The following is a 24,634-nucleotide window of genomic DNA, read 5'->3' on the forward strand; positions in this document are numbered from 1 at the left end:
ATTTAATATCAGTAATGTCTGAATATCAACATGACAAAAGAATTAAGCACATTTTATTTAATAACCAGCAGGAGTCCGGGGCCCCTTGGAGGGGCACTACAGGTAAAAAGAATGACTCAATGTTATAAAATTATACTTGCACTTAAAAGAGAACCAGAATAAGACATTTTCTATAATGCTTATATTTTGTCGGTGAAAGTGGGCGTGTCTAGTGCTGGTTTTTGAGGGTCCCAGAGTCATTCTGGAAAATTTCATTTTACCAACAGAACCTGTTGCCGTTTTAACATTGACGTTGTGTAAATAGTGCACTTAATGACGTGTCCAGAGGAGAGAATCGCCATGTTGATCCGAGTTTGAAAGAAAAACGAGACGCAGGCGCTTCAATCTGGAAATGTTTATTCTGCTACTGGAACTGAAGCAGAGCACAGCAAGCATTCACGACAGGAGCTAACGCTGCAGGGTCTTCACCCCCCCCACCCCCCCAAGGCAGGGTTCCTACAAATACCCCAGGACTCAACTTCAATCAGCACCTAACGGAGTTCTAGCGAGCCAAAATCTTTTTTTTCTTTTATCAATAAGCAGGAAAACAAAAAAGTTAAAAAACAAAACAAAGCGACGTGAACACTTTTTCCACAAACCGAAGCTTTAAAATCTATTTATAGATTATACAGATACTTCCATATATATGCAAATGAAATGACCGAGAAAAAAAAAAAAAAACACCCCTACAATTTTAGGGTCGACAACTTCACGACTAAGAAAGATCTATCAACAGTTAGAGTTCATCTGCATGAGTGAGTGCGGCGCCCCCCGCAGGTGGTGTGATGTAGCTCAGCACTGAAACGTAACAAGACCACGGCATCAAACGTCACGAGCTTCAAGCGAAGGAATCCAGAACAAAAAAAAGGCTCCGCCTCTGGAACGACTGTACACAACCACTTCCTCTGCCTCCTGACTCACAAAGAAAAACACCAGCCGGGTTCGAACCAGTGACCCCCGCAGCGCCGAGCCCGACTTCAGGAAATCTACAACTAAAACACCAGCTTCTCTTTATCAGCTTAAGGAAACTAAAACACAGGAGACAGGAAAAACAAACGCTTCAGTACATCTCGGCACGTGCTGATGGCGGAGGGGGCGGGGCTTAGAGGCTGTCGTAGTCCTTCTTGTCCTTTTTGCCTTCGCCCTCGAAGCTGTCGGTCCCGTCGCTGTTGTCGCGGCGACGCTTGCGGCTGTTGCGGACACTGAAGCGGGGGTTGATCAGCGGCAGGGGATCCATGCCCAAAACTTTGTGGATCTGCCGGAACGCCAGCAGCCTCAGAGCGAACTGTACGGAGACACAGAGGGACAAAAAGCCGAGCTATAGTTTTCTGCGGAGGACATCAGCTGCATGGAAATGTGAACCCTCCTGAAATCAGCATTGAGACCTCAAGTACCAAGTCTGAGTTTCACTGATTTACACACTCTGCTGACAGTACCACTTTGTACCAGCAGGTTGTGTCATGAGTAGCATCACATCTTTGTATATATTCATGGTTTGTTTTGGTGATTTTGCTTTTTTCCCCCCTGACTTTCCATGACAAGATTTCTTTTTTTTTGGTCTTTTATCTCCAGTGTGATAGTTTAGCATAATGAAAGTGCAAAGGCCCAACTTTAAAAGTAATTCAAGTTGTTTTTGTTTGGACACTAGTTTGGAAGAAATATTTAAAAACACTGTTTCAGACGGTGAGAGAGGTTTTAGAGGAAGCTATATGGCGGAAACTATAACCACGATACTACAAACTCCAGACTTTATCCAGTACACCGTTTGTCTAAAAACATCCGCTGCTGGATCTGTACAGCTATCGAGGCTCGTTATCGATACAAGCCGAGTGTCTGAATATTCAATCAACTTTAAAAACACAATAAAACCCCACTAAAACGCCACTGAGTTCAACTGGCACTGGATCGTTTAGACCAGGGGCCTCAAACGTGAGGTCGAAAGTCTAATTTAGTTACTTTTTCATTAATCGCATTTGCATCAAAGGAAGGGGGCGGGGTTTTAAAATCAAGCGACGATTTACAGGAGACCTTCAAAAATACTTTCAAATTAGTGGCAGAAAAAGAAGAGCTGATGAAGGCTCAAAGCAGTGAGAAGCCGATTCTTTTCCAGACTTATTGCTATAAACACTGGCAGCAGTTTTTCCATCAAATTTCCTCTTTTTCCAAATGTGCGATAACATTCAGCTTTTGAGAACGTGTCCACATCCTAATAATAAAACTGTTGACTTTTAAACCCCGCCCCCCCTTCATCGTGCCATATATATTCAGCTTGCTGGCATTTCTCCAACAGCAGCTCCGGCTTCTAATAACAGACGGAGACGTTCGTTGTTTAAAACGCCAATCAGACGTGGGAACCGCCTCCTCTACCCCAATCTGCTTTGACAGTCATTTAAGTCCATCAGTCAGAATCTCACGCATCCTCAAACTGTCGCTTCAGTGTGTTTTGCCATCAGATTTTCAGCAGAAGTCTTCATCACATAAAGAGCCAGCAAGATGATGGCAGTTCCCCCAGCAGCAGCTCCGATCTCTACATTTCATCTTCAGCCTAACTTCTTTCCAACACCTGCTGAGATTTGATAGAACATACTTGGGCACTTGAGGTGATGTCCTCCCTCTGCTGCTCTCCCATCGGACCGAGTGTGTCCACCGGCTTCTTCTCGCAGGGGTCGACCAGTCCAGGTCCTCCTGCAGGAACACGAGAGCTTTCTGACTGCTGTTCCTCTGAATGAGCCGAACCAATCCGTTCAAAGCTCTCAACTCACCAGGAAGTAAAATCCCGGAGGAAATACATTCAAAGACGCGCCTCAGAGCGTCGCCGGGGCTGAGGGGGGCCGAGGCGCTGCTGATGGCCTTCTCCACCAGCAGCTCCATGGCCTGAAGAACAGAGAACACAGAGGAGGAATCAGCGTCTCGAATGGAACTTTCTTTGGTCTGACAAAGCAGCAGAACACCAAACCTGAGGAACATTCCAAAAGGTTTTTTTAAATAAAACCAAGAGATGGTTCTGACCCCAGAGACATTGTGCGAGCAAACAGGCCGGTCTCCCGGTGCCCGACACGGGTCAATGTCGGTGGCTGCGGCGTTCTGGAGGTCGCAGGTTGTGGCGTTATGATCTAACAGAGCCACTATACTCACCCAGAGAAACCTGATGTGTCGTTTTATTTGACCACTGCTTCTCACCAGAGCCTGGCCACATCAGCCCGACTTCGTACTTCAACCCTCTCGTCTTACTCTCGCTGCTGAAGCGTTACCAGTTATGACCGCGTTTGAAGACCAGACTCACCCATCCAGGGAACGGTGACCAGGTGGGAACTCGCTGGCAGAGGTCTCGCAGGATCCGGATGATGATGACGCAGGACTGAAGACCATTGGCTCTAGCCTTTTGATGCAATAGAGTTAGGTTTATGGAGTGACCCGGGGGTGACAAGAGATGGACCAAACAAGTGAATCAGTGCCGTCATAGAGGTCCAAACACTACTGTGCATAATGGAAGCTTGAGTATGGTTTGAAGTGTGTGTTGAAGCCATAACAGTTTGCAGTCAGCTGCCATTCCCAGTAGTCTTGTACCTCACAGTTAGTAAGGGAGCTCAAAGTTTGCAAGATGCGCAAGAAACGAGGAGCTTTCTTGCCATCTTCTAAACCCTGATCCCAGATTTCTCCAGGTATTCTCACAAACGGGGACTTGAAAGTACAAGAGTCCACCTGAGAGGAGAGCATAGGGACTGAAAGAGCCGAGGAAATCTGTGTTATTTTGCCTGTGTTTGTGCTCAGGGGGCAGAATCACAGGAAACTACTCAGATATTCCCGTTTCCCTCAATCCCCATTCTACAAAGTAGAGTAAAAACAATACAGACATGGAAGCACTTCTGGATGGCACAACTCTGTGCTAGTTATTGTGCAGCCTTATGGAATCACATGGAACTATAATCCAAGACTTGGAAAATTTCATGGAGAATACAAGGATGCCAGTTCTTTCTAGCGTTTGTGTTTTCACACGAGAGATTCAGATGAACTTACGATTTAAGAATCAGTGCACACATTAACCAGATCCTTCTTGTGGCAGGCGGCATCCTTGAATATACAGTTTGTTAACTTTCTTTCAATATCAATAGGTTTTCTCTCGATTATGAAATAAAAACCAAATGTGTAGGAACATAAATAGATGAATAGAAACATACATAATGCATCTCATAAGGCTACAATAAGAAAGTAAAATGATGTTCCGAACCTGGAACCACTTAGCGTGGCGCAGAGCAGCCAGAGCGTCAAGGCATTTTTGCCTGTCCAAGACGTCCGCTGGGTCTTTCACCATACCCGAGGTTACATCTAAAAATGGATTTCAAGTGTCAACATGGTGATGAGGAACGGGTGTTTGACCAGGTCAGCGAGGCTGGCAGAGAACAAACACATTGCCACACATACCAACATTTCTGTCTGACACAACCTGCAATCGGTTGCTCGTTAATTTTAGAGACAATGAAAGAAAAAGAAAAAAAGAAAACAACCTAACACAAAGTCAAAGGAGACGGGTGGCGATCGTTTAGTCAATCTAGTAGGTAAATTTTATTTATTTGGTCAAACTGACTGCGGGAGAGCCGGAGGGTCGGGCGATCGGCTGCTTTTAATCCTCTGCCCTTCACCTTCATTAATATTTATCTTGTTAATATAATATTCACTGACACACGTATCATTAAATCTTGAAAGATCTGGTCTATAATTACACGTTGTTGGTTTGTAACGGAGTAGTTCCATGAATTCAGTTACCGTTTCTGAACGTTCAGTGAGCTGCAGAGCTGCTGCCTCTGTACTGCTCACTTAGCCTACTGCTAGCATTAGCAATATTCGGATGACTCGTGAAAAGCGTCTCAGTAACTATTCAGCAGAACTCCTGTTTACTGTATGTGAAGCCTCATTAAACCTGATGGCAACAAGAACTATGTCCCACTGCAGGGAACATCGAGTTTCTTTAAGGACAGCCGATATCCAGATTATAGAGCATCTTCCTCCACTAACATTATACAACACTTTGCCTTTGCAGCAGCAGAATCGCTCGTCTTCATGTATCGCCCGACCCCCAGTCTCCAAACCGAATTGATAGCGTTTTATCAGGAGACTGTGCTCGAGGTTACCTTGATGAAAACAACTGAAATTTAGAGAGAAACAGAGAGATGGAGAGATAGAGAGCTGATAAAATAAATAAATAAAAGTAACATGGCAGTAGTAGGTGTGGCAAAGTTTTTGGGATGTGAGGAAACCTTGGTCAAAAATCCTTCCGAAGCTGTTGGGTCCTACGTAAACCTCTGATGGAAGACAGAGTGCTTTGTGTGTGTGTGTGAGTGAGAGAGTGTGTGTGTGTGAGTAGCAGTGTGTGTGTTTTACAGACTGGGCTGGCGTGTGGTTTGGATACTCTGCAAATCAGAAAGTAGGAGGAAGCAATGGTTGCTGAAGGGGAGGAAAAAAAAAACCATGAGAACTACCAGAAAACCAAGGGGGAGGTTAGGAGATCACTGCATGCACAGCTAACATCAGGAGGCTGGAATCAGATCCCCCACCCCACCCCGCCCCCCCCCCCCCCCGGACTGAACTCAGGTGCAACCACAGATTCCTGAACGTGTAACCATACTTCCCCCAAGACTCGTGTACTACATTATTTCTCGGAGGCGAATGAGTCCGATCGGAAGGATTAGTCCTCGTCTTTCAGGAAGTCTGGAGGACAAACACTTCAGAGGTTTTCAGCCCAATTTGGAATAGTGTGTGTGTGTGTGTGTGTGTGGGTGTGTGTAATGGTGTGTGCAGTTTGAGAAAAGGGACCTCAGCATGGTGAACCGCTCACCAGTACACAGAAAGGACGATTTGTTTCCTGTGGGACAGTTGCATATATCAATCTGCTCTGACTTTTCCGATTCAATTATCATTTCAGGAGGGGTTCGGACACCATCTTTTTTTTTTTTTTTTGGTTGGTTTGTTTTTGCACAATCTGGTCCAAATGGAATCTGTAGGAGTGGGCGCTGCCTCCTGCCGTGAGATTGTTACTCCTCGTGTGATGTACAGAATTTGGAGAGGAAAGACGGCTGGTGGTGCGAGTGTCTCCCAATGATTGCAGCTAACTGAGACATGGAGATAACATTCTGGAAACACAGGAAACAAAATAGAATCTCACCTGGGAGGAACTAGACTTTAACACAATGCAAACACTGATCATGCTTTGTTTAAAAGGGTAAAAGAGCATCTGAGAGTCAGAGTCACAGAGCGAAAAGCCTCAGAGCGGCACTGCTGGCACACGCCTCGTCTCTTTTCACAATGATGGAAGCCCACACAGTCCAAAACACACTGTGGACACTTTGTCTGTCTCACTGACAGCTGAGCTCTGAATGAGCGCGACGACGAGTGAGGAGTGCCAGCAGGACGGAGCTCTGCAGAGGGTCAACCCACATACTGAGAGTCATTACAGATAGAGAGAAGGTGAGAGAGAGGGGGGGGGGAGAGTGGGAGAGGGGCAGGGGAGAGAGAGAGAGAGAGAATAAAAAGAGAGAGAAAAGGCTGTGATGCGTTTCCAACCTCCGTCCCGGCCACTTTCCTCCCGGATGACAGGGGAAGTCAGTGTGATTGTCACTTGCATCTTTGGCTCGGTGCAGGACGTCAGGATGATGGCCGCCTCCTGTTCAGAACCCTTCACTTCGTATTTCTCTGGGGTCACCATCTGAAAAAAGTAGAGCAGTAACAGAGGTTTTCCTGTGGTACTGTGGCAGCATGCTGCTGTCATTCAGTGACACCTAGTGGTCACACATGGTATGTCCTGCTTTATTATTATATACAAGGCGTACAGACAATATTCACAGCAGAAATATCTTCTGATCTCTAAAGGGATGTTGAACAGATTCAAGCATATTTCTGACCTGTAGGGGGCGCTATGAACGTGAAAAGTTCTGGAAAACAATTTCTTGTTTGTCGACATATTTTTTGTGTTTACATGTTTGAAATTAATGAAATATAAAGCCTCTTAATTTTGATTCCCATCTGTTCACATTTCCTGCTACAGATTTCTTAAATAAAAACGGTAAAGCATCTGCTAGCTTCAATGCTAACTGCTTTAGCATTGTGTGATGGCGCCTCCAGCAGGTTACATGGACCGAAACTCTATTCTAAAGAATGATTTCACATGTTTCTGTCTGTAAACACAGGTTTTTTTTAGTTGTGAGAGCTTTGAGTGATGTGATGGCGGTGCTGTGTGAATGTAAGGACAGTACTGTGAGCTGTTTGGGGAGGTGTTCCACGATGCAGGTCAGGAGGCTCTTGGTAGGCTTCTCGGAGCAGAGCAGCACCAGGTTCACGTTTTTATCCCCACGAAGAAGCAGACCTTTCGCCAGGACGCCGACCCTCATTACTCCCTTCAGGGCCCTGAGACGGAAACGGAGGGAGGAAGGAGGGAACGCAGACACGAGCAGCAGTCAAACACCAGTCTGTTACAGATTCTGAGTCTTTTACCACCACCCCTTTTATTTCTACTGGTTGAAGTCATATTTGATTCCACTTTGTTCATGTTAATGACGACTATCAAGCTCAAACTGAAGTTACACATGGAGTTTCACAGGGTTCTCATAATATATATACTTCCTGAAGGGAATATAATCAGGAAGCACTCCATTAACCTCCATTGGTATTCAGACGATCAACAAATCTATTTAGCAATGAAAGCAGATGTTATTGATCAGCTTGTTAAATCAGACATTTGTCTTAAAGATCTAAAAGCCTGGATAAGCTGTAATTTTCAGCTTCTGAACTCAGATAAAACTGAAATTACATTTGGCCCAAAACATCTGAGAGAGAAATGATCTAAAGATATAGTCACATTGGATAGTATTACTTTGATCTCCAGTATCACTATAAGGAACCCGGGAGTCAATTTTGACCAGTTTTATCCTTGAACTCCCCACAGCAAACCTATCTGGTCCGCCTTTTTTTTTTTTTTAAGCTGGAATGTCTCAAAAATCACAAACATGTTGAGTCAGAGCGACGCTGTAAAACTAATCCATGCATTTGTTACTTCCAGAGTAATTATTTTAACTATTATTAGGCTGAAACAATAACTGCTTAAAAATTATGCTTTTGATTCTATTTGCTGCAGTGAGAATACTGACAGGGACCAGCAAGAGAGATCACATCACTCCAGTATTAGCTTCTCTTCTTTGGCCTCCTGTTAAATCTAGAAAGGAATTTAAAATCCCTCTAACCTACAATGCTTTTTAACAACCAGGCTCCATCGTATCTTAAAGAGCTGTTAGTCCCATATGACCATTTGGTTTTTGAAGTGTTGCTTACAGGAGGTTCCTAGGTTTTCTAAAACTAGAACGGGAGGCAGAGTTTTCAGCTTTCAGGCTCCTCTCACTTGGAACCAGTTTCAGTTAAAGAGGTTGACACAGTCTCTACTTTGAAGGTGAGACTTAAGACTTTTCTATTGAATGAAGCTAACAGTGAGGGCTGGTTCAGGCCACACTGGACCATTTTCTAGTGAAGCTGCTATAGGTTCAGAGCTGCTGGGAGACCTGTCTTTAGCCGGGTCCTTCTTCTCCTTGTCCTCCTCGTTAGTCTTGTCCTGGTCCGTGATGATGTCGGAGACCAGCTTGAGGGCTCGCTCAGTGATGGACACAATCTTCTGGATGGACTGCAGCTCGTCCTCAGAAGGATAGATGGCGGCGTGCTTGGTCATAACATAACGGTCGTCTGAGGAGTCAGGCCGGCGCGGATGCTGCAAACACCAAGAACACGGCTCTGACTGGGTGAAGAACACAGGTTCGATTCCCAACTCACCCCGTCAGTGTGTTTAATGTGGTGAAAATAACATAATAATCTTTATAAGGTATTTAATATACGTAAAGAGCTGTTTCAGTCTAAGAACTTTGATGTATTAAAACAGGAACAAATCGAGCTGACACGTATAAAATACATCCAAGAAGCAGCACGCTGATAAATTCGTACCATGGGGCCCTGAGGCTGCAGGCCAGGTATTCCAGGCCGGACCCCGAGTAGACCTGGGGGGCCCGGGGGCCCCGGTGGGTATCCTCCGTCTGGCATGCGGCGGCGGTCATCCCAGTGGTGCTGCTCATCCTCCATGCGTCTCCAGTACATGTCTTCTTCATAACGCCTGGAGCAGGAAAGCACAGCAGGTGGGCCTCACACACTCTGAACACAGCGTCCGGTCTATTCCCACCTACTCACCTCATCTCCATCCTCCAGCGCTCCTCCTCCTCCCTCCTCCTCCAGTACTCCTCCTTCTGCATCTGCTTCCTCATCTTCTCCTCCTGGATCTTCCGGGCCCGGATGCTGGGCTTCACCTCTACCTGCAGGTCCGGATTCACCTTTTTCTGCAGAACACACACGGACGGAGAAACACCTCAGGATGTTTTAATCCAAACGTAAGGAACTCCTTTCAAGACTGCTTAAGTCCTGCATGTGGAGGAGGTGAAGTGAGTTTTTATTCCTAATAAACTCCAAGAAACTAAGCATCACTGCATGCAAAGGTCAGCATATTTGACACATCACAACATCGAATACACCAATAAATGTATAACCATGATATAAATGCACCATAAAATGTAAACCACACACTTGATTTTTTGGGTTCAAAATGTATCCTCTGACATTAAACTGGATCTGAACCAGTTTAAAACTGTATGAAAGAATATAAACTGTATCTGATCTTGTTTAAAACTGTATCCTTGGATAGCTAATGTTACGGCTACCTCAAGTGGGACACATTTCATGTTGCTGCAAATTGTAAAGTGAAAATGAATCCAGAATAAAGAAAAGTTCAACTCAAATACACAAAAATGACTTTTTAATCGTAACATTAGCGGCTGTAATTCTACATGCAGGTAGTTGGAAGTTATTCTCAACAGTGTTAGTCCTTCAGAAGCAATACTTTTACTGTCATATCATAAAGGAGTTCATCCTGTCGGTTACCCACCTTGTACTGCAGGCGATGCCTCCGACCTTTGAGGTGCATCTCCTTCGCGTTGGGGTCATTGAAGCTACATTCACACAGCTTGCAGTGGAAGCGGATGACTTTGCCTTCATCGTTCCGGACCTGGAGAAGAGACAGCCACACGTTAGGCTCCAGTTGCAAGGGTCCCTCCGCCTCCCACCGTCTGTCTCTACGTACCTCTTCGACGTAGTCGTGACCTACGGGCTGGACATCGCTCTGCAGCGCCGCCAGTGCCGACGTGGACAGAGAATCTTCGTTTTTGGAGTCCTGGGAACCTGGTGAGAGGGTTGCAGGCTTGGAGGAATCCACTTTAACCTCGGCTCTGGTTTCATCAAGCTTAGCTGTGGTCTGAAGCTTATTTCCACCTGCAGGTAACAAAGGACAAAAGTCAGAGTCTGAGGACACATGGAGGACAAATGGAGGCGAGAACTCGAGCTCACTGACCAACGAAGTTGATCTTGGGGGCGTTGACCTTCTTCCCGGCGGCGGTGGAGCCGGCAGCAGCACCCAGGCTGCTGGTCAGCGGGGTCTTTGCACCGGCCACCCCGCCGCTGACCATCGTGACAGATTTCAGGTAGGGAGGGGCGGAGCTGGAGGAGGAGGAGGAAGAAGAGGAGGCCACGCACAGCGAGCTGCTGCTGGAGCTGTTCAGGGACGCTGTAGTGGTCTTTGAGGAGGCGGACGTGCTGGAGGACGACGTCTGAGTCACCATGCTGGGCTCGGTGGAGGGAATGGGCTTACCAAGTTTGGTATGGAGCTTCACCACCTGCGGGCGGCAGCACACAGTAAAGAGCATCAGGCTCAGTGAGAAGACGAGTTCTCTATTACAGTTCTGGACAAAGTTCCTTTCTCAAATGTTTCCTGTTTCTGCACCTCACAAGGTCCACCACCACTTTCAAAGAATAAATTGTCCCAACTCTTTAGGTTGATTGGCTCACCTTCTGGTGTTTGGCTCCGCGGATATGAGCAGCATATGCGTCGGCGCCGGTGCACGAGACGTCACAAAGCTCACAGCGCAGCTGGTTCTGAGCACTGCGAGCCAACGAGCCTCCGCCAGAACTGCTGCTGCTGCTCTGAGAGACCTTCAGGGCCGCCTCCTTCTTCTTATGCTTTTGACCCTCCAAGTGCTCCTTATAGGTCTAGAGAGAGAAAAAGAAAAAGAGAGAGGGAGAGTCAGACAGTATAACCTGTTAGATTCCCTGTCCTGTAGACTTGCTCTAATATTTAAAGTCATCTTTTACACAGACTGTAGGAATAAAGTTAAAGATTTTATTCTGTTCCTACAGTGAAGTGTCGTGTTCAAAGTGTCACAGAGGAAAGAACCAGCAACGGACCTGCGGTCCTGCACAGCTGATCTTGCAGACGTCACAGTAGTGGATCTGGGGGGGTTTGGGTGGCTGTTTGGGCCGGAGCTGCTTGCTCTGGAAGGGGGGTTTCTTGGTGAAGGTGTTCCCGGTCCAGGCCGCCGTGGCCGCCACCGCCGCCACCGCCTGCTTCTGTTGCTGTTGCTGCTGGTAGTAATTGGAGGCTGCGGAGTACACGGCCGCCTCATAGCCCGAGTACGAGGTTCCTGGAGGGAGAAACACACCAGAACATGTCACACTCTGAAGCTCTTCCGAGTCTCAATAAACTCCGGAGGCGTTCCAGTTGTTCCATCTCATTCAGGAGGTTCAGGCCACATTTACAATGCTGCTTGGAGTCACTGAAAACACAACCTTTTGAAAACAGCTCCCAAGGTAGAACTTCTCGAGAAATCTCTTTCTCCGTGGAAACAGGAATAAGGCAGCGTTTCTGACACGCCACAACTGCACATGTGCATCACGGCTGTTGTATATAGCTCTTTTGCACATGCGCAATAGATGGACAACAACGTTTTCCTCCAGAGCGTCATGACTCCCAGTCCATATTCTCCCAGGACATGGTAGTTTTGTAGTTGACAGTCACTGTAATAACAATCCAATTTGGTCATCTGTCCATACGAATGTCTGTGTTCTGCCATTGTTAATGTTTATAGCGTGCGCGCTGAAAATAAATGCACTTATTCCCGTGTGCAGCAGAAGAAAGAGGGAGTGTGCCATGTGACCTCTAGTGTGGGTGAAATGTCGTACCAGAGTAGGTGACGGCGTTGGTGCTGTAGGTGGGGCTCTGGGAGTACGACGGCACCACAGAAGCGGCGGCGGCCACCGGCTGTACGCTGGAGGTCACTGGGTAGATGGAGAAGGTGGAGGAGGCCGGGCTGGGAGCCGCAGGTTTGATCACCGTCACCTGCCTGGTCTGCTGGCTCTGAGTGTACGACGTCACACCCTGGGTATACCCCGATTTGGGGGCTGGAGACCAAGCACAAACTCCCATGATGCATCTGCAGAACATTTGTAAACTCCTGTTCTCCGCCATACATCTGTAGAACAACTGTGAACAGCTTAGTGGAACATTGTAGGTTCTTGATATGTTCTCTACTATTAACCAGGAATTATTGAGCTACTAATTACTCCTTCAAAAAGCACCGGTGACTTCATTAGTTAGTGCTGATAAAAAAAAAAGACTAGTGTTAGCATTAGCTGAGCTGTCCACACTGTGTGGGTCAGTTTAATGACTGATTTACTCATTAAGTTCATTTGAAGTTATGTCAGTTAGTAAAAGGAAGATTCTCTATAATCTGGATGTTAGTGGAGGAAGACACTCTATAATCTAGAAGAGATTCCTCTTCCAGTAAACGAAACCTTTGTATAATGCTAATGCTAACTCAGGCTCAGAATGGAGACAGCAGCTCTGCAGCTCTTCAACTGTTTTCACAACCAACAAGAGCAACAAGCTCACTGCACTGTAACTTTAAAATGTAGATTACACTCCACTATGTCTGTGATCACACTGTTGTTCAAGTGCAGTGTAAATACAATCAGATAATATTCAGGTTGAAATGTAATCGGATTACACTGGGAGGATCGGAAGAAGCTAATATTTAAATAAAAATCAGCTTTGTGTACGTGTTAGTATAAGTTGTACCACTCCCTTCACGATGTGGCTTTGTCCTGGCCGTTCTGAGAATACACTTACCTGTCTGGTAGTAGGAGTCGGCCACGCTGGGCTGCGGCTGAGCGGCCGCCCCCACGGCCGCCGTCGCAGTGGGCTGCTGGTAGTACTGCTTGCTGTCATAACCTACGGCTGAGGCGGTAGACCGTACGTACGAGTACGTATCCTGCAACGCAAGGAATCAAACATCAGGCACACACCACCAATTTTTTATTTTTTTTTTATTTCATTTGCACATTGTACTATTTTCTTTAAAAGGACTCTCATCTTCAGGCTAAAACTGATAAAAAATTATTTACAAAATACCAAAAGAAATGCCTCAAATTCGTCCAAAAAAGGAAGTGAGGGACAAATTTCTCAAGTCCAAACAGCTAAAACAATTAAAAAAGACAAAACTGAAAATAACTAAATCGGCTGGAAAAAAACCTACAAAAGCTCGGCTAAAATAATTAAAAAAATAAAAAGTCAAAATTGTTAAAATGGGTAACCCCCCCCAAACAAAAAGTTCTGCAGAGTGAGGCTCCGTTTATGCAGCATTTCAAGTGAAACGCATCGATTTTAATCGTTTCAGAAAAGCGTCGTGTTGACATGGCTGCATTTTGTAAATGCCGTCTATTTACATACAAACAACTCAAACGATGTTGCTAAAAACATTAACAATGGCAGCACACGGATATTCGTATCGACAGACGACCGACTCAACTACAAAACTACCAAGTCCCAGGAGAATATGGACTGGGAGTCATGACACTCTGGAGGAAAATGTTGCCGTCATTCTGCATCTCCTGAGCATGCGTGATGTAGAGAGAAGAGTCACGGCGTTTCTGTTACCTGGTAGTTCTGGGAGGTGACGGGTGGCGGAGGCGGAGGGACCTCAGGCTGGCGCTGGGGGTATCCGTAGTCGGCGGCGGTGTGGGTTGGCTGGTACCCTCCGTAAGCCGCGGCGGTGGCGGCTGCCACGGCGACGGGTGCCGGCCTGGCTACGGCCACAGTGGCCGCAGTGGGGGCGTAGGCGGCCGCCACAGTGTGCGCCGCCACGGGCGCCTGGTGGACAGTGTAACTGGCCACAGTGGTGGGATGTGTGTACGCTACCCCGGCAGATGGCTGCTGGCTGGTGGTTCCAAACAAAGAAGAGTGGCGTCAGAAGGATTTACAGCTTTACTTTCCTCTGCACATTTAGTCAAACCTGCTTTGAATCATGTTAGCTGTCGTGGGCTACATATGGATCGATTTTGCCTTTTGATGGCCGTTTGGATTTGTTTTTCCTTTCACATTAATCTCTTTTTGGTTTATTTGTGATTCATGTTTGGTCTTTTTTTCATTTTCATTGATGATGTGAACTTTTGTTTCATTGTTTCTATAAATTTTGACCATTTTGAGCCTGTAAATGGTCAGTTTAAAGTGAATTGGTCTCATCCCTGCATGCAAATGTCACGTTTTATATAATTTTGTTAAGTCAAGGCAGCTTTATTTATACAGCACTTTACAAACGGCTGTGGCTGAAGCCAAAGTGCTTCACACAATAGACTAATAAAAATTACAATGAAAGATTAGGTAATAAAGCAGTAAGATACAGTAAAACTCTCTCCTTGTCCTCTTTTTTTTTTCTACTGTTCTCCAACATCCAATCAGAATAGCAGAAAGTCTGTATCTCTGAGGGCCTGTTTACACGCTGCAAAAACTGTGATTTCAGTGCGTTTGGCCCTTTTGTTTACACAAAACAAAGGCTACAAGTCAGTGAAAACGATTCTACCTGAAAACTTAAAGTGGGAAAAAACCATTTACATGCAGACGCTCAGGAGGACAAAGAGTTTGACGTCACAGTATGAGTCATACGTGTGCGACCCGTGTTTACAATGTGATGTCAATGGATGCTGTTGAAGCAGTGCTCCTTTTTAAATTTGCAAAAATGCTTTTGGCTTGTTTGCAGTACAATCACAAATGTGCCATTATGCCGACGAGCAGAGGCTTTATGTTTATCGTTACACTGCCGCCGATAAGCTTGGCATGCTCACAGTAGCTCTTAAGGTTTTTTTAGTGAGGTGTAATTAAAACATTTATTGAAAACAATCTGGCGAGAACAGTGTAGGTTTTGAAAAACCAGAGGGGGAATTATCAGTTTTTGTTAATACCTGGCTACATGTAAACGAGGCCTGGGTCTTGACCTCTGAGTCTGGTTCTACAGGTTTTCCCTTCCACCATTTCCTCTGCTTGCTAATGTGGAATTGAGGTTTTTTTTTTGTCTCTACAGAAGTGTCTTCAGATGACTGTGTTGATATTGGCGCGATGTAAATAAAATTGACATGCAGCCCTAGTGGAGATACATTGTTCCTGCCTAGTAGTGCTTTCTGGATGCGTGTGTAAACTGGGGTGGGGGTGTGTGTTCCTGGATCAGCTGGATCAGCCCTGGATGCAGCTCTGCAGCGCTCCAGCGGCCGCTGACGTTAATTCACGCGGAGCTCCGCAGCCCGGACTCCGGCTGACGTCCAACTGCTGCAGCAGCAGCAGCAGCAGAGGGATCAGCGGCGCCTCCCCCCGCCCATTCTCCCTCCCCCTCCCCCAAGCCTCGACAATGGCACCACAGAGCCCCGCAGCCCCGCAGTCCTCACCTGTACTGGGCGGCAGCGCCGTGGGTGAATCCAAAGTAATTGCCGGTAGCCATTTTGGCATCTTCACCGAGCCGGCTGGGCACTGCGGATGACACACACACACACACACAAACAAACACACACACACACACACACGCACACACACGGAGCTAACGTTAGCACCGAGCTCCAAGGACTAGCGACAGCCGCACATCGCGAACCTGCCTCCGCACAAAGCGGCTCCCAGTCCGCAGGAGGACTCAGTACCTCCCGCAGCACCCCGCACACTCACCATAGGTGAAGGAGACCACAGGACAGATAGGAATCATTGGTTTCTTCAGTTTTAGCGACCCCGAGCTCGACAGTAGCCTATTTATATTACATGTCGTACCCGGAAATGCCGTCCGTACAAGCGCATGCGCAGAAAAAAGCAGCGTGAGCGCAGGGCGCGGTCACGCGCTTTGGAAAATAAAAATCATTAAAATAATATTCATTATTATTGAAATGAACAACAAGACTCTTATAACACCTAAAAAAAACTCTTAGAATACCTAACAAGACTAATGTATGCAACCAAAGAAGACTAATTTAAAACCCAGCAAGACTATTATAACACCTAACAAGACTAATATAGTGCACAACCAGAATGGATGGATGGATTACATTAGTCTCAAAGACTAATATCCAACACGACTAATATATAACCAAAAAAGACTACTGTAATACCTAACAACACTAATATAATACATAACAACACTAATAGAATACCTAACAAGACTATTATAACACCTAACAAGACTAATATAGTACACAACCAGAATGGATGGATGGATTACATTAGTCTTGTTAGGTATAACCAACAAGACTATTATGATACCTAACAAGACAAGTATAATACCTAAAAAGACTATTATAATACTTAACAACATTATTATAATACCTAACAAGATTATTATAATACTTCATGATTATTAAATACCTAACAAGACATAATAACATAATAATTAACAAAACTAGTACCCAACCAGGATGGATGGATGGATGGATGGATGGATAAATGGATGAATGGATGAATAGATGGATGGATAGCTGTAGTACCAGGAGAAAGCTTCAGGAAGCAGCAGAGCGCCACAACACCGTCCAGTGTCTCTGGCAGGACGAAGAAGAGGAGTTTCTCCCAGGCAGGCACTGCGTCGTGCCCGACATTACCGAACAGACCAGAGGTGGACGGAACTCCGGTGATAACCGCGACCAGCCGCAGCGGGGACTCTCTCTATCAAAGCGGCCAAGGTGTGGAAGGTTGTCTGGGACAGCCACAGCGGGGACTCTCTCACTCAAAGCGGGCCAAGTGTGGAAGGTTGTCTGGGACAGCCACAGCGGGGACTCTGAGCGGCACCAGGCCTATGCAGCGAGGATGAGCCTGAGGACCATCATCTCCGCCACCGGCATAGTGGTCGTGATGTGTGTCGGCTACGGCACGTGGTCCATCATCTCCCCGGGACTGGAGCGACGCAAAGAGATGATCAAGGTGACCGACACCGGGTGGTGGTCAAGCGGCTGTTACCCCCGCTGCTACCACTCCTCTGTGACCACTGCGGTGGATGGCACTGTGTTGAAATTGTGTTAAAACCGTAAAACTATTATTTGTGAAATAAGAAATCCGCCATAAACACATCAATGGAAGAAATAAACAAGGTTAAAAGGTAAGAGAATTTGGTTCTCCAATTGGGGGATACCTGCCATGTCTGGCAACACAGGTCAGCAAGCAGATCCATTTTCAGGTGGTTGTGAAATATGAGGCGATTAAATCTCGACAAAATGAGGAGGGATGGAGCTGCTTCCTCCTCCGCCAGTTATCTGTGACGTCGGTGACGGAGTAGTCGCATGTAGATAAATATCTGAATTGGTCCCACATATGATCGAGGCCGGGGTCTGGTGTGTAAAAATCAAAATTGGAACTTTCACATGGCCACAAAACAAATCAGATATGAGTCACTTGTGAACAGAAAATCAGAATTGGGTCACATTTCCCTGCAGTGTGAACGAGGCCTAAAAGACGCAGGAAACCTACCAGGAGGGAACCGATATGGCTCATCTATCCCCAACTGTGTCAGTTTATCCACATGGCTCTGCTTACTTTCTCCATCCAGAGGACTCCCTGCTGTGGACCACTGTGTGGCTCCTGACAGATTCAACACACTTAAAAACGCATTTATCACACCTGCGAACTGCTGTTTTGTGATAGTGTTTACCTGTGTCATTAATTGTGTTTACCGATGGTGCGGATGTCCAAAATGGCGGCACAACAATTTCTGACCACACTTAGTCACGTGGGTGAAAAACCTCAATACCCCCTTTGTGACCACCACTGTTACACCTCCTCTGTTACCTCTGCTTGTTGCCCCCTCCGAAGACAAATGGAGACGCAAATGGAACATGCTCAATATTAAACTGGAATGCTACAACACATTTTTTTCCCAAGTAAATTTGATCATTTCTGTCACACCTGGAAAACCGTTAAGTGTCAGCCCGGAACGCTACAACGATAAAGTGATAACATTCCCAGATGTCAATTCCGAGTTCTGAGCGGTCCTGTTGAAAAGTGTGGATTAATGTTCCTAACGTGTGCGTGTGTGTTACCACCCCTCCTCTGCTGTCCCGTCAGGACCTTCCGGAAGCGAACCCGCTCAGGATGGCGGAGACCAGGATGCGGAGCGCCATGGTGATGCAGGTCTTGAAGGAGGCAGCGGAGACCAAGGAGAACATCGCCCGGTCCAAGTAGACGGACCCTGTGTGTGTGTGTGTGTGTCTGTGTGTGTGTGTGCGTGTGTGCGCGTGTGAAGTCCGCCTCCTGCTGAAGCCACTTTATGTGGGACCCTTGTTCAGTTCCATGCAGTCAATTTGGTTGAAGTGTTGGACTTCCTGAAGTTTTTCACAATGAAAGCTGTTATTGTTAACTTCTGTGGGGATCTTTGGAAAATAAAAGGCGGAACTCTTCTGATTGTTCAAACTTGCTTCTTTTGTTATTGCTCACACAATGGAAATCATTTCATTGCACCTCAAGCCTTTTTGTCCCCCCGAGGCCCACGTCTCCACACAGACGCTCACTTCCTGCCACAAGCACGTAGGAAGGATCCCGACACCGGCTTATGAAGACGTTTTCACGCTGAACTAACAGGTAGGTCAAGTGTGGATAAGAGACTGCGAACATTTCAAACATCATCTCAACAGCTCAGTTCCAGTGTGGAAAGGATTCATCTGCACACTTTATGATGAAGAATTGACTGAAAGCTAAGTGTATCAGTCAAAAACTATTTTTAACTTAAAATGTAAATGTCACTGAAGTAAGCTGTGTTTGAATTTCCACCTCTGATTGAGGAACTCGGCAGCAGCTGACACTTGGAAGATGACATTTTGCAATCCAACAGTGAGAAACGAACTATGATCAGCTAACACAACCAGACCGATAACTGCTTGTAGGACGGCAAATTGCTTCTCAACTAAATAGACCCTTGCTTCGTTCTTTTTGGAGGATTTTTCTGTTAAACTCAAAGATCAGAAGGTCTTTCATTTCATTGTGTCACCAAAACATACACACACAGTATCTGTACAAGGCAAGGCAAATCTTTCTCTGGCACCATTCGTACAAAAAAACAATTTGATTTACAAGGAAATTAAAGAAATATGTTAAAATGGGCTGATTAAGAATTTTAAGCGATTAAGATCTTTTTTTTTTTTTTAAGAATACAAAGGAAAGCATATAATGTTTTTTTAAAAAAAAAAGCTTAATTAAGGTAAAGGTAATATAAGTAAAATCTATTGTTTATTGGGAATCCTGGGTAAATAATAGTGCATGAAGATGTAAAAAAAAAAGGAGTGTGTCAGCAGGAAGTTTGTTCCAGGTGAGTGTAGCAACTACTATCTGCTTCACCTCGTTTCTTCTGACTGTGGGAACATTTGGAAAACCTTTTCCTGATGACCTCAGGGGTCTGGAGACTTCATAATCTACAAGTAATTCTGAGATGCATTGAATTTTACAGTCACCAGCGAACCCCAAAACATGTTTTTACACTGGGAGTAAACCTGAGTGTCTGGCGGAAACACCTCCACGCTGAATGAGAACATAGAAGAAGAATCGTACTTTCATAATCCCCTTGGGGAAATTTCTTTATCGAACTGACCCATCAGTAGGCAGCCACATAACATAGTGCTCGGGGGAAGTCGGTGGGGGCCGAGGGTCTTGCATGTTTTTTTGACAGCGGGAAAAACTGGAAGAAACCTAGGCACACAGAACTGTAAATTTGGAATGTCTTTTGGCTAGACTGGTTGTATTGTAAGTTTGACAAATTTGATTATATATAAATATATATATATATATATATATATATATATATATATATATATATATATATATATATATATATATATATATATATGCCATTTAGGAAATTAATCTATATATTGAATCCCGTTGAACCCAAAAGAAGGAGAATATATTGAATAAAACCTTAAATATATCACCTAAGAGAAAATACAAAACAATGGTACGCCAATGTTTTTCAATATAAAAAGGGAAAAAAAATAAATGTCCCGCCCGGGACTCGAACCCGCGACGTCCGTCCGTCTTTATTTGACGAAGTCTCACTCCGCGCTCTCGCGGGATAACCGGAAGGTGATTCAGCTTTCCGTTTCCTGTGAAGACAGCGGCTCTGCATCCCTGCATCATGTAAGTACCTGCGCTTTATCCGCACTTTGTTCATTAAATACCGAGAAAATGCGTGTTTACAGCACTGCAGTGGTCAGTGCGGGGCCACTTTGAGGGTTTCAGACCGCGGCTTTCAGTGCAGTGCGGCGGCGTCAAGGAGCTAACGTCATGTAGCCGCGCGGCGGACATGTGCTAACGGTGCTAACGCTGCTCGCGCCTCTGCTAACCTCCGTCCTCTCTCTCATTGTGGCCCCGGGGAGGGAGCGCAATGTCCGGCGGGGCCTGGGCTCACCTGCCCGCCTCCCGGGACCAAAGCGACGCGGCCGCGAGTCGTGTGTGTGTTCCGGGCTGAAACTGTCCGAATGAGACGGCCTGTGAATGCCTCAATCTCCGTCTTTGTTTCATTCAACCTGGCGCTCCATGTTTGAAATTTTCTACAGGATTTAATATTATTAATGTAATAATTCATTCATTGAGTCGAAATTAATCCAACCTCTGCTGCACCTGACGGCAGCTTCCATTCAGTTATCTATTCATTCAATATGAGGTTTAATATGTCCGAGCAATGCCAACCAGGGTTTACAAGAGACTGAGATTATTCTGAGTCATCCTGAGATTAACCTCAAGTAATCCTGAGAGTCTCAATTTATCCTGAGATTCTCAAATTATCCGGGAGTCATCCTGAAATTATCCCGAAGTCATCCTGAGATTACCCTGGAGTCATCCTGAGATTTTCCTCAAGTAGTCCTAAAATCATCCTGGAGTTATTGAGAGACTAACCTAATATTGCCCTGACGCCATCTTGAGATTATTCTCAAGTAATCCTGGGTTTATCCTTGAGTCATTTTGAGATTATCCTCAAATAATCCTGGGATTATCCTTGAGTCATCTTGAGTTTATCCTCAAGTAATCTAGGGATTATTCTTGAGTTATCTCCAAGCAATCCTTAGATTATCCTTGACTAATCCTCACATTATGCTCTTCTTATCTTGAGATTATCCTCAATTAATCCTGGGACTATCCTGGATTTATCCTGAGCTTGTCCTCGAGTTATCCTGAACTCAACCTGAGATTATCTTCGCGTTATCCTGACATTATGCTCGAGTTATCCTGAAGTTCTCCTGAGATTATTTTGGAATTTTCTCAAAGTTATCCTGATCTCACCCAACAGTCCACAACTTTATGACAACTTCCAAGTCATGTTAGGATGTGGCACTAATCATCTGAACTCGCATAAATTTCACCTGTTACCAATCTGTTTAAATTATGTATTCATGTTTTCCATCAAGGATTGACTTAAAACAATATATCAATAATACCCTTTTTTTGTGTGTAAATCTTTAAAAAAAAATGAGATTATTCAGAATTCCCAGCGTTATCCCGAGGGCTCACGACAGCAGGTGTGAATTATTTAATTCGACTGTGATGTGCATGTACTTCATGTTGTACTCGCCATGATGACAGGGTGGGTGGTGCTGCTGCTGCAGGACTCGTGGTGACCTTTGACCTCTGTTCCCCGCAGAATGCCCAAATCAAAGGAAGTGCTGTCCTCCACGTCCGGGAGCGACTCGGACAGTGAAGTGGAGACAAAGGTTAGTGCCTTCGTCCACATCCGGATTTTTAAAGTCTGTTGGTCGCAGCAGGTACAAGTTTTGCGATGTGGACAGGTTTGTTTTCGTGTTGCACTTAAATAGGATGTACACATCTCCAAGTTTTAACATCTGGCGCCTTTCATAACAACAATAATAATAATGAACAGCTGGACTGATTGATTGAAATGTTTATTTCGAATATAAGGTACAAAAACAATAAGAAAAAAAGAAAAGAAAATTAACAACAAAGTTTTCCTCTCAGTAAATAAATAAATGAATAACAGTAATAATATAAAATAAATCAAGAAAAACATCGTCAGATGAATATTCGAAAAGGAGTGAGAAGAAGTAAAAACTTATTTACTCTCACCCCTTGTCACAAGTAAATAATATAATTACTTCCTTCCATCTCTTACATACATACATAGATACACACACACACACACGTGTCCTGTGCAGTACATAGAATATATATACATACACGTCCATTCATACATATCTACAGACATAAACACCTATACCCACAGTGCAAGGAAAGAAACGAACAATATAAATAACCAAAAGAAATGAACTACTGTAGCATTAAATATTTACCTACTAATTCTTCATAAAATTTGGACATACTTCACCAGTATGTGTAAGTTACTAAAGAAAACAGTAATTAATGAGGTTCTTCTTAAAAATAATCTTCAGATGAAAAGTAACTAATTACTTGATGAAGTGTAGTGTTAGTATTAGCTGAGCTGTCGGCACGAATCCACTCAAGTTCATTAAGTAGAAAGATGCTCTATAATCTGGATGTTAATCTACCAACATGCAGACCGCTCCTAGAAAAAGAAGCTCACTGCTACGTAAGCCTGCTAATGCTAATCACGGCTCCTGTGGATGCAAGCTAATGCTAATGCTACTTCCAAAGGGCCATGTTTCTGTCATGAGATGGATCTGGATTGATGAGGCTGAACAAGGCGGATTAATGGTTGAATAATCGAGACGGCAGCTCTTCAACAGATAACGGGTCCACTGAGACGTCGCCAGAGTAATCGGTTACTTGTCCAGGTCGCAAGGTGTTGCGGTGCGAGTGTGACGAGTTCGCGCTGTGTGGCGTTTGTGTGTCGCAGGCGAAGAAAAAGAAGCCGAGCGCGCCGCCAGAGAAACCCGCCAAGAAAGCAAAGACCGGAGAGAGCTCCAAGCCGGGGGGGTCGTCCAAGAGCAGCGGCAACGGAGACGACAACATGTTCCAGGTGGGAGGCGCGGCGGCCTTAACCCCCGAAACGCCAGATCAGAGAGGGGGGGGGGGGGGGTTCACCAGAAACAGGTTCTGTTATGTAATGTAATGTAATGTTATGTAACAACTTACTCATGAAGCAGCTCGTCTTGGTGGCGTCCAGGCTTCGTCTCACTGAAAGGCAGAAAACAGACTAACGGGGTTTTGTTTTGGGCAGCAGCTAAAAAACAAACCAAATAACGGCAGGAAGGGGTAAACAAATACGCTGCAGGGGGGTCTGACAGATTAACACACTAACGAGGATTTCAAGGACTTTATGGCAAACCCAATGGATACGCCCACCAGTTCTAACACATTCTTACTGTTATTGTAATGAGTTAAACAGTAACTGGCGTTCCTAGAGACTGATTGTGACTCGTCGTGAAGAGCGGCAGCTCACCGCCACTTTGCTCCTCGCAGATCGGGAAGATGCGGTACGTCAGCGTCCGAGACTTCAAGGGTAAAGTCCTGATCGACATCAGAGAGTACTGGATGAACCAGGACGGGGAGATGAAGCCGGGGAAGAAAGGTAACCACAGCCGCGCTGCCTGTATTGTATTGTTATTACGGTGACTGTCGACTATAAAACTACCAAGATTCAAGAGAATACGGACCGGGAGTCATGACACTCTGTTGTTATTGTCCTTCAACTGAGCATGTTTACTGCAGCCGCAGTGTGCATGCACTGTAGCAACGTTTCAGAAAAAATTGTCTTCCCCCGTTTCCATGGAGACGGAGTCGGAGCGTTCTCAAAAAGCAGTTTTCGGTGGTTTCGGACGCCCTGACGGATGCTTCCCGTTTTCACTTGAGAACGTCTCACCGTGTCTGTGCTCTCCCTCAGGCATCTCCCTCAACCCTGAGCAGTGGAACCAGCTGAAGGACCAGATCGCAGAGATCGACGACGCCGTGAAGAGAACATAATCATTCCTTTTCGTCTTATCTTCTCAACTACTTGTGAACGCGTCGGCTGATTTAGTTTTTGTAACGGAAAAAAAACAAGTTTTTGGTTGTTTTCTAATGGGTTTTATTTGTAGTTCATGGATGCAGACGTCTGCTGCGCACCCTGTGTTTTTGTGCGTGTGTGTTTTGGAGCTGCTGTAATGTGTGTGTGTGTGTGTGTGTGTGTGCGTGAGACCCTTACACTTGGTGGGTACAGTACACCATCGGTCATGTTTTTGTACTGAATAATAAAAAAACTAGCAACACGCTTTTGTTCAGTGCCTCAATTCACGGCTTTTCAAACCTGATGCTTACTGTGCTGCCTTGTGTGTATTGTCGGCTGCGAGGCTGATGGAGGCGACGTAGGAGCCAGATGGATGGATAGATAGAACTTTGTTAATCCCGGAAGGGAAATTCCACTGTCCAGCAGCTCGGACTTTAAAGTACTCGTTTTGGTTAGTATCCCGACTATAAACATGAGACACGTCGGAAGCA

General features: G+C 45.4%; 3 protein-coding genes across 4 annotated transcripts; 2 read left to right on the plus strand and 1 right to left on the minus strand.

The window, feature by feature from the left end:
• Positions 1-375: 375 nt before the first annotated feature.
• zfr (zinc finger RNA binding protein) lies at positions 376-16,047 on the minus strand. Of its 2 annotated transcripts, XM_080466936.1 has the most exons (20): positions 15,932-16,047; positions 15,661-15,742; positions 13,883-14,162; positions 13,076-13,217; positions 12,130-12,348; positions 11,356-11,591; positions 10,960-11,160; positions 10,466-10,787; positions 10,199-10,386; positions 10,004-10,123; positions 9,256-9,401; positions 9,016-9,181; positions 8,583-8,785; positions 7,287-7,437; positions 6,598-6,739; positions 4,268-4,365; positions 3,323-3,418; positions 2,802-2,913; positions 2,627-2,724; positions 376-1,324 (listed from the first exon to the last, which is right to left on the minus strand). In XM_080466936.1, the coding sequence occupies exons 1-20, from the start codon at positions 15,966-15,968 to the stop codon at positions 1,142-1,144; spliced, it is 3,222 nt and encodes a 1,073-aa protein (XP_080323062.1). In that variant the 5' UTR covers positions 15,969-16,047; the 3' UTR covers positions 376-1,141. The 2 variants fall into 2 exon arrangements, 1 of the variants encoding a protein (XP_080323062.1); XR_013935462.1 differs by lacking the exon at positions 4,268-4,365 and having other exon boundaries at positions 382-1,324.
• A 673-nt stretch (positions 16,048-16,720) lies between these two features.
• On the plus strand, positions 16,721-18,646 carry uqcc3 (ubiquinol-cytochrome c reductase complex assembly factor 3; the record flags this gene model as incomplete). Its single annotated transcript, XM_080466523.1, has 2 exons — positions 16,721-17,167; positions 18,305-18,646. 2 exons carry the CDS (start codon positions 16,721-16,723, stop codon positions 18,419-18,421), a joined length of 564 nt encoding a protein of 187 aa, XP_080322649.1. The 3' UTR covers positions 18,422-18,646.
• A 1,640-nt stretch (positions 18,647-20,286) lies between these two features.
• On the plus strand, positions 20,287-24,405 carry LOC308111871 (activated RNA polymerase II transcriptional coactivator p15-like). Its single transcript, XM_080466960.1, has 5 exons — positions 20,287-20,365; positions 21,867-21,936; positions 23,055-23,177; positions 23,621-23,729; positions 24,042-24,405. The coding sequence occupies exons 2-5, from the start codon at positions 21,868-21,870 to the stop codon at positions 24,119-24,121; spliced, it is 381 nt and encodes a 126-aa protein (XP_080323086.1). The 5' UTR covers positions 20,287-20,365; position 21,867; the 3' UTR covers positions 24,122-24,405.
• The last annotated feature ends 229 nt before the right edge of the window (positions 24,406-24,634 follow it).

The sequence above is a fragment of the Lipophrys pholis genome (genome assembly GCF_963383615.2).
Source record: "Lipophrys pholis genome assembly, chromosome: 7".
NCBI classification, from domain to species: Eukaryota; Metazoa; Chordata; class Actinopteri; order Blenniiformes; family Blenniidae; genus Lipophrys; species Lipophrys pholis.

Excerpts from the sequence above, each read along its gene's own strand:
- zfr (XM_080466936.1), bottom strand. The coding sequence starts at position 15,968 with ATGATTCCTATCTGTCCTGTGGTCTCCTTCACCTATG. Across the intron at positions 9,402-10,003 it reads GGCATCGCCTGCAGTACAAG|AAAAAGGTGAATCCGGACCT; the intron begins GTGGGTAACCGA and ends TGTGTTCTGCAG. Across the intron at positions 8,786-9,015 it reads TGCAGCCTCAGGGCCCCATG|CATCCGCGCCGGCCTGACTC; the intron begins GTACGAATTTAT and ends TGGTGTTTGCAG.
- LOC308111871 (XM_080466960.1), top strand. The coding sequence starts at position 21,868 with ATGCCCAAATCAAAGGAAGTGCTGTCCTCCACGTCCGGGAGCGACTCG. Across the intron at positions 21,937-23,054 it reads ACAGTGAAGTGGAGACAAAG|GCGAAGAAAAAGAAGCCGAG; the intron begins GTTAGTGCCTTC and ends TGTGTGTCGCAG. Across the intron at positions 23,178-23,620 it reads GAGACGACAACATGTTCCAG|ATCGGGAAGATGCGGTACGT; the intron begins GTGGGAGGCGCG and ends TGCTCCTCGCAG.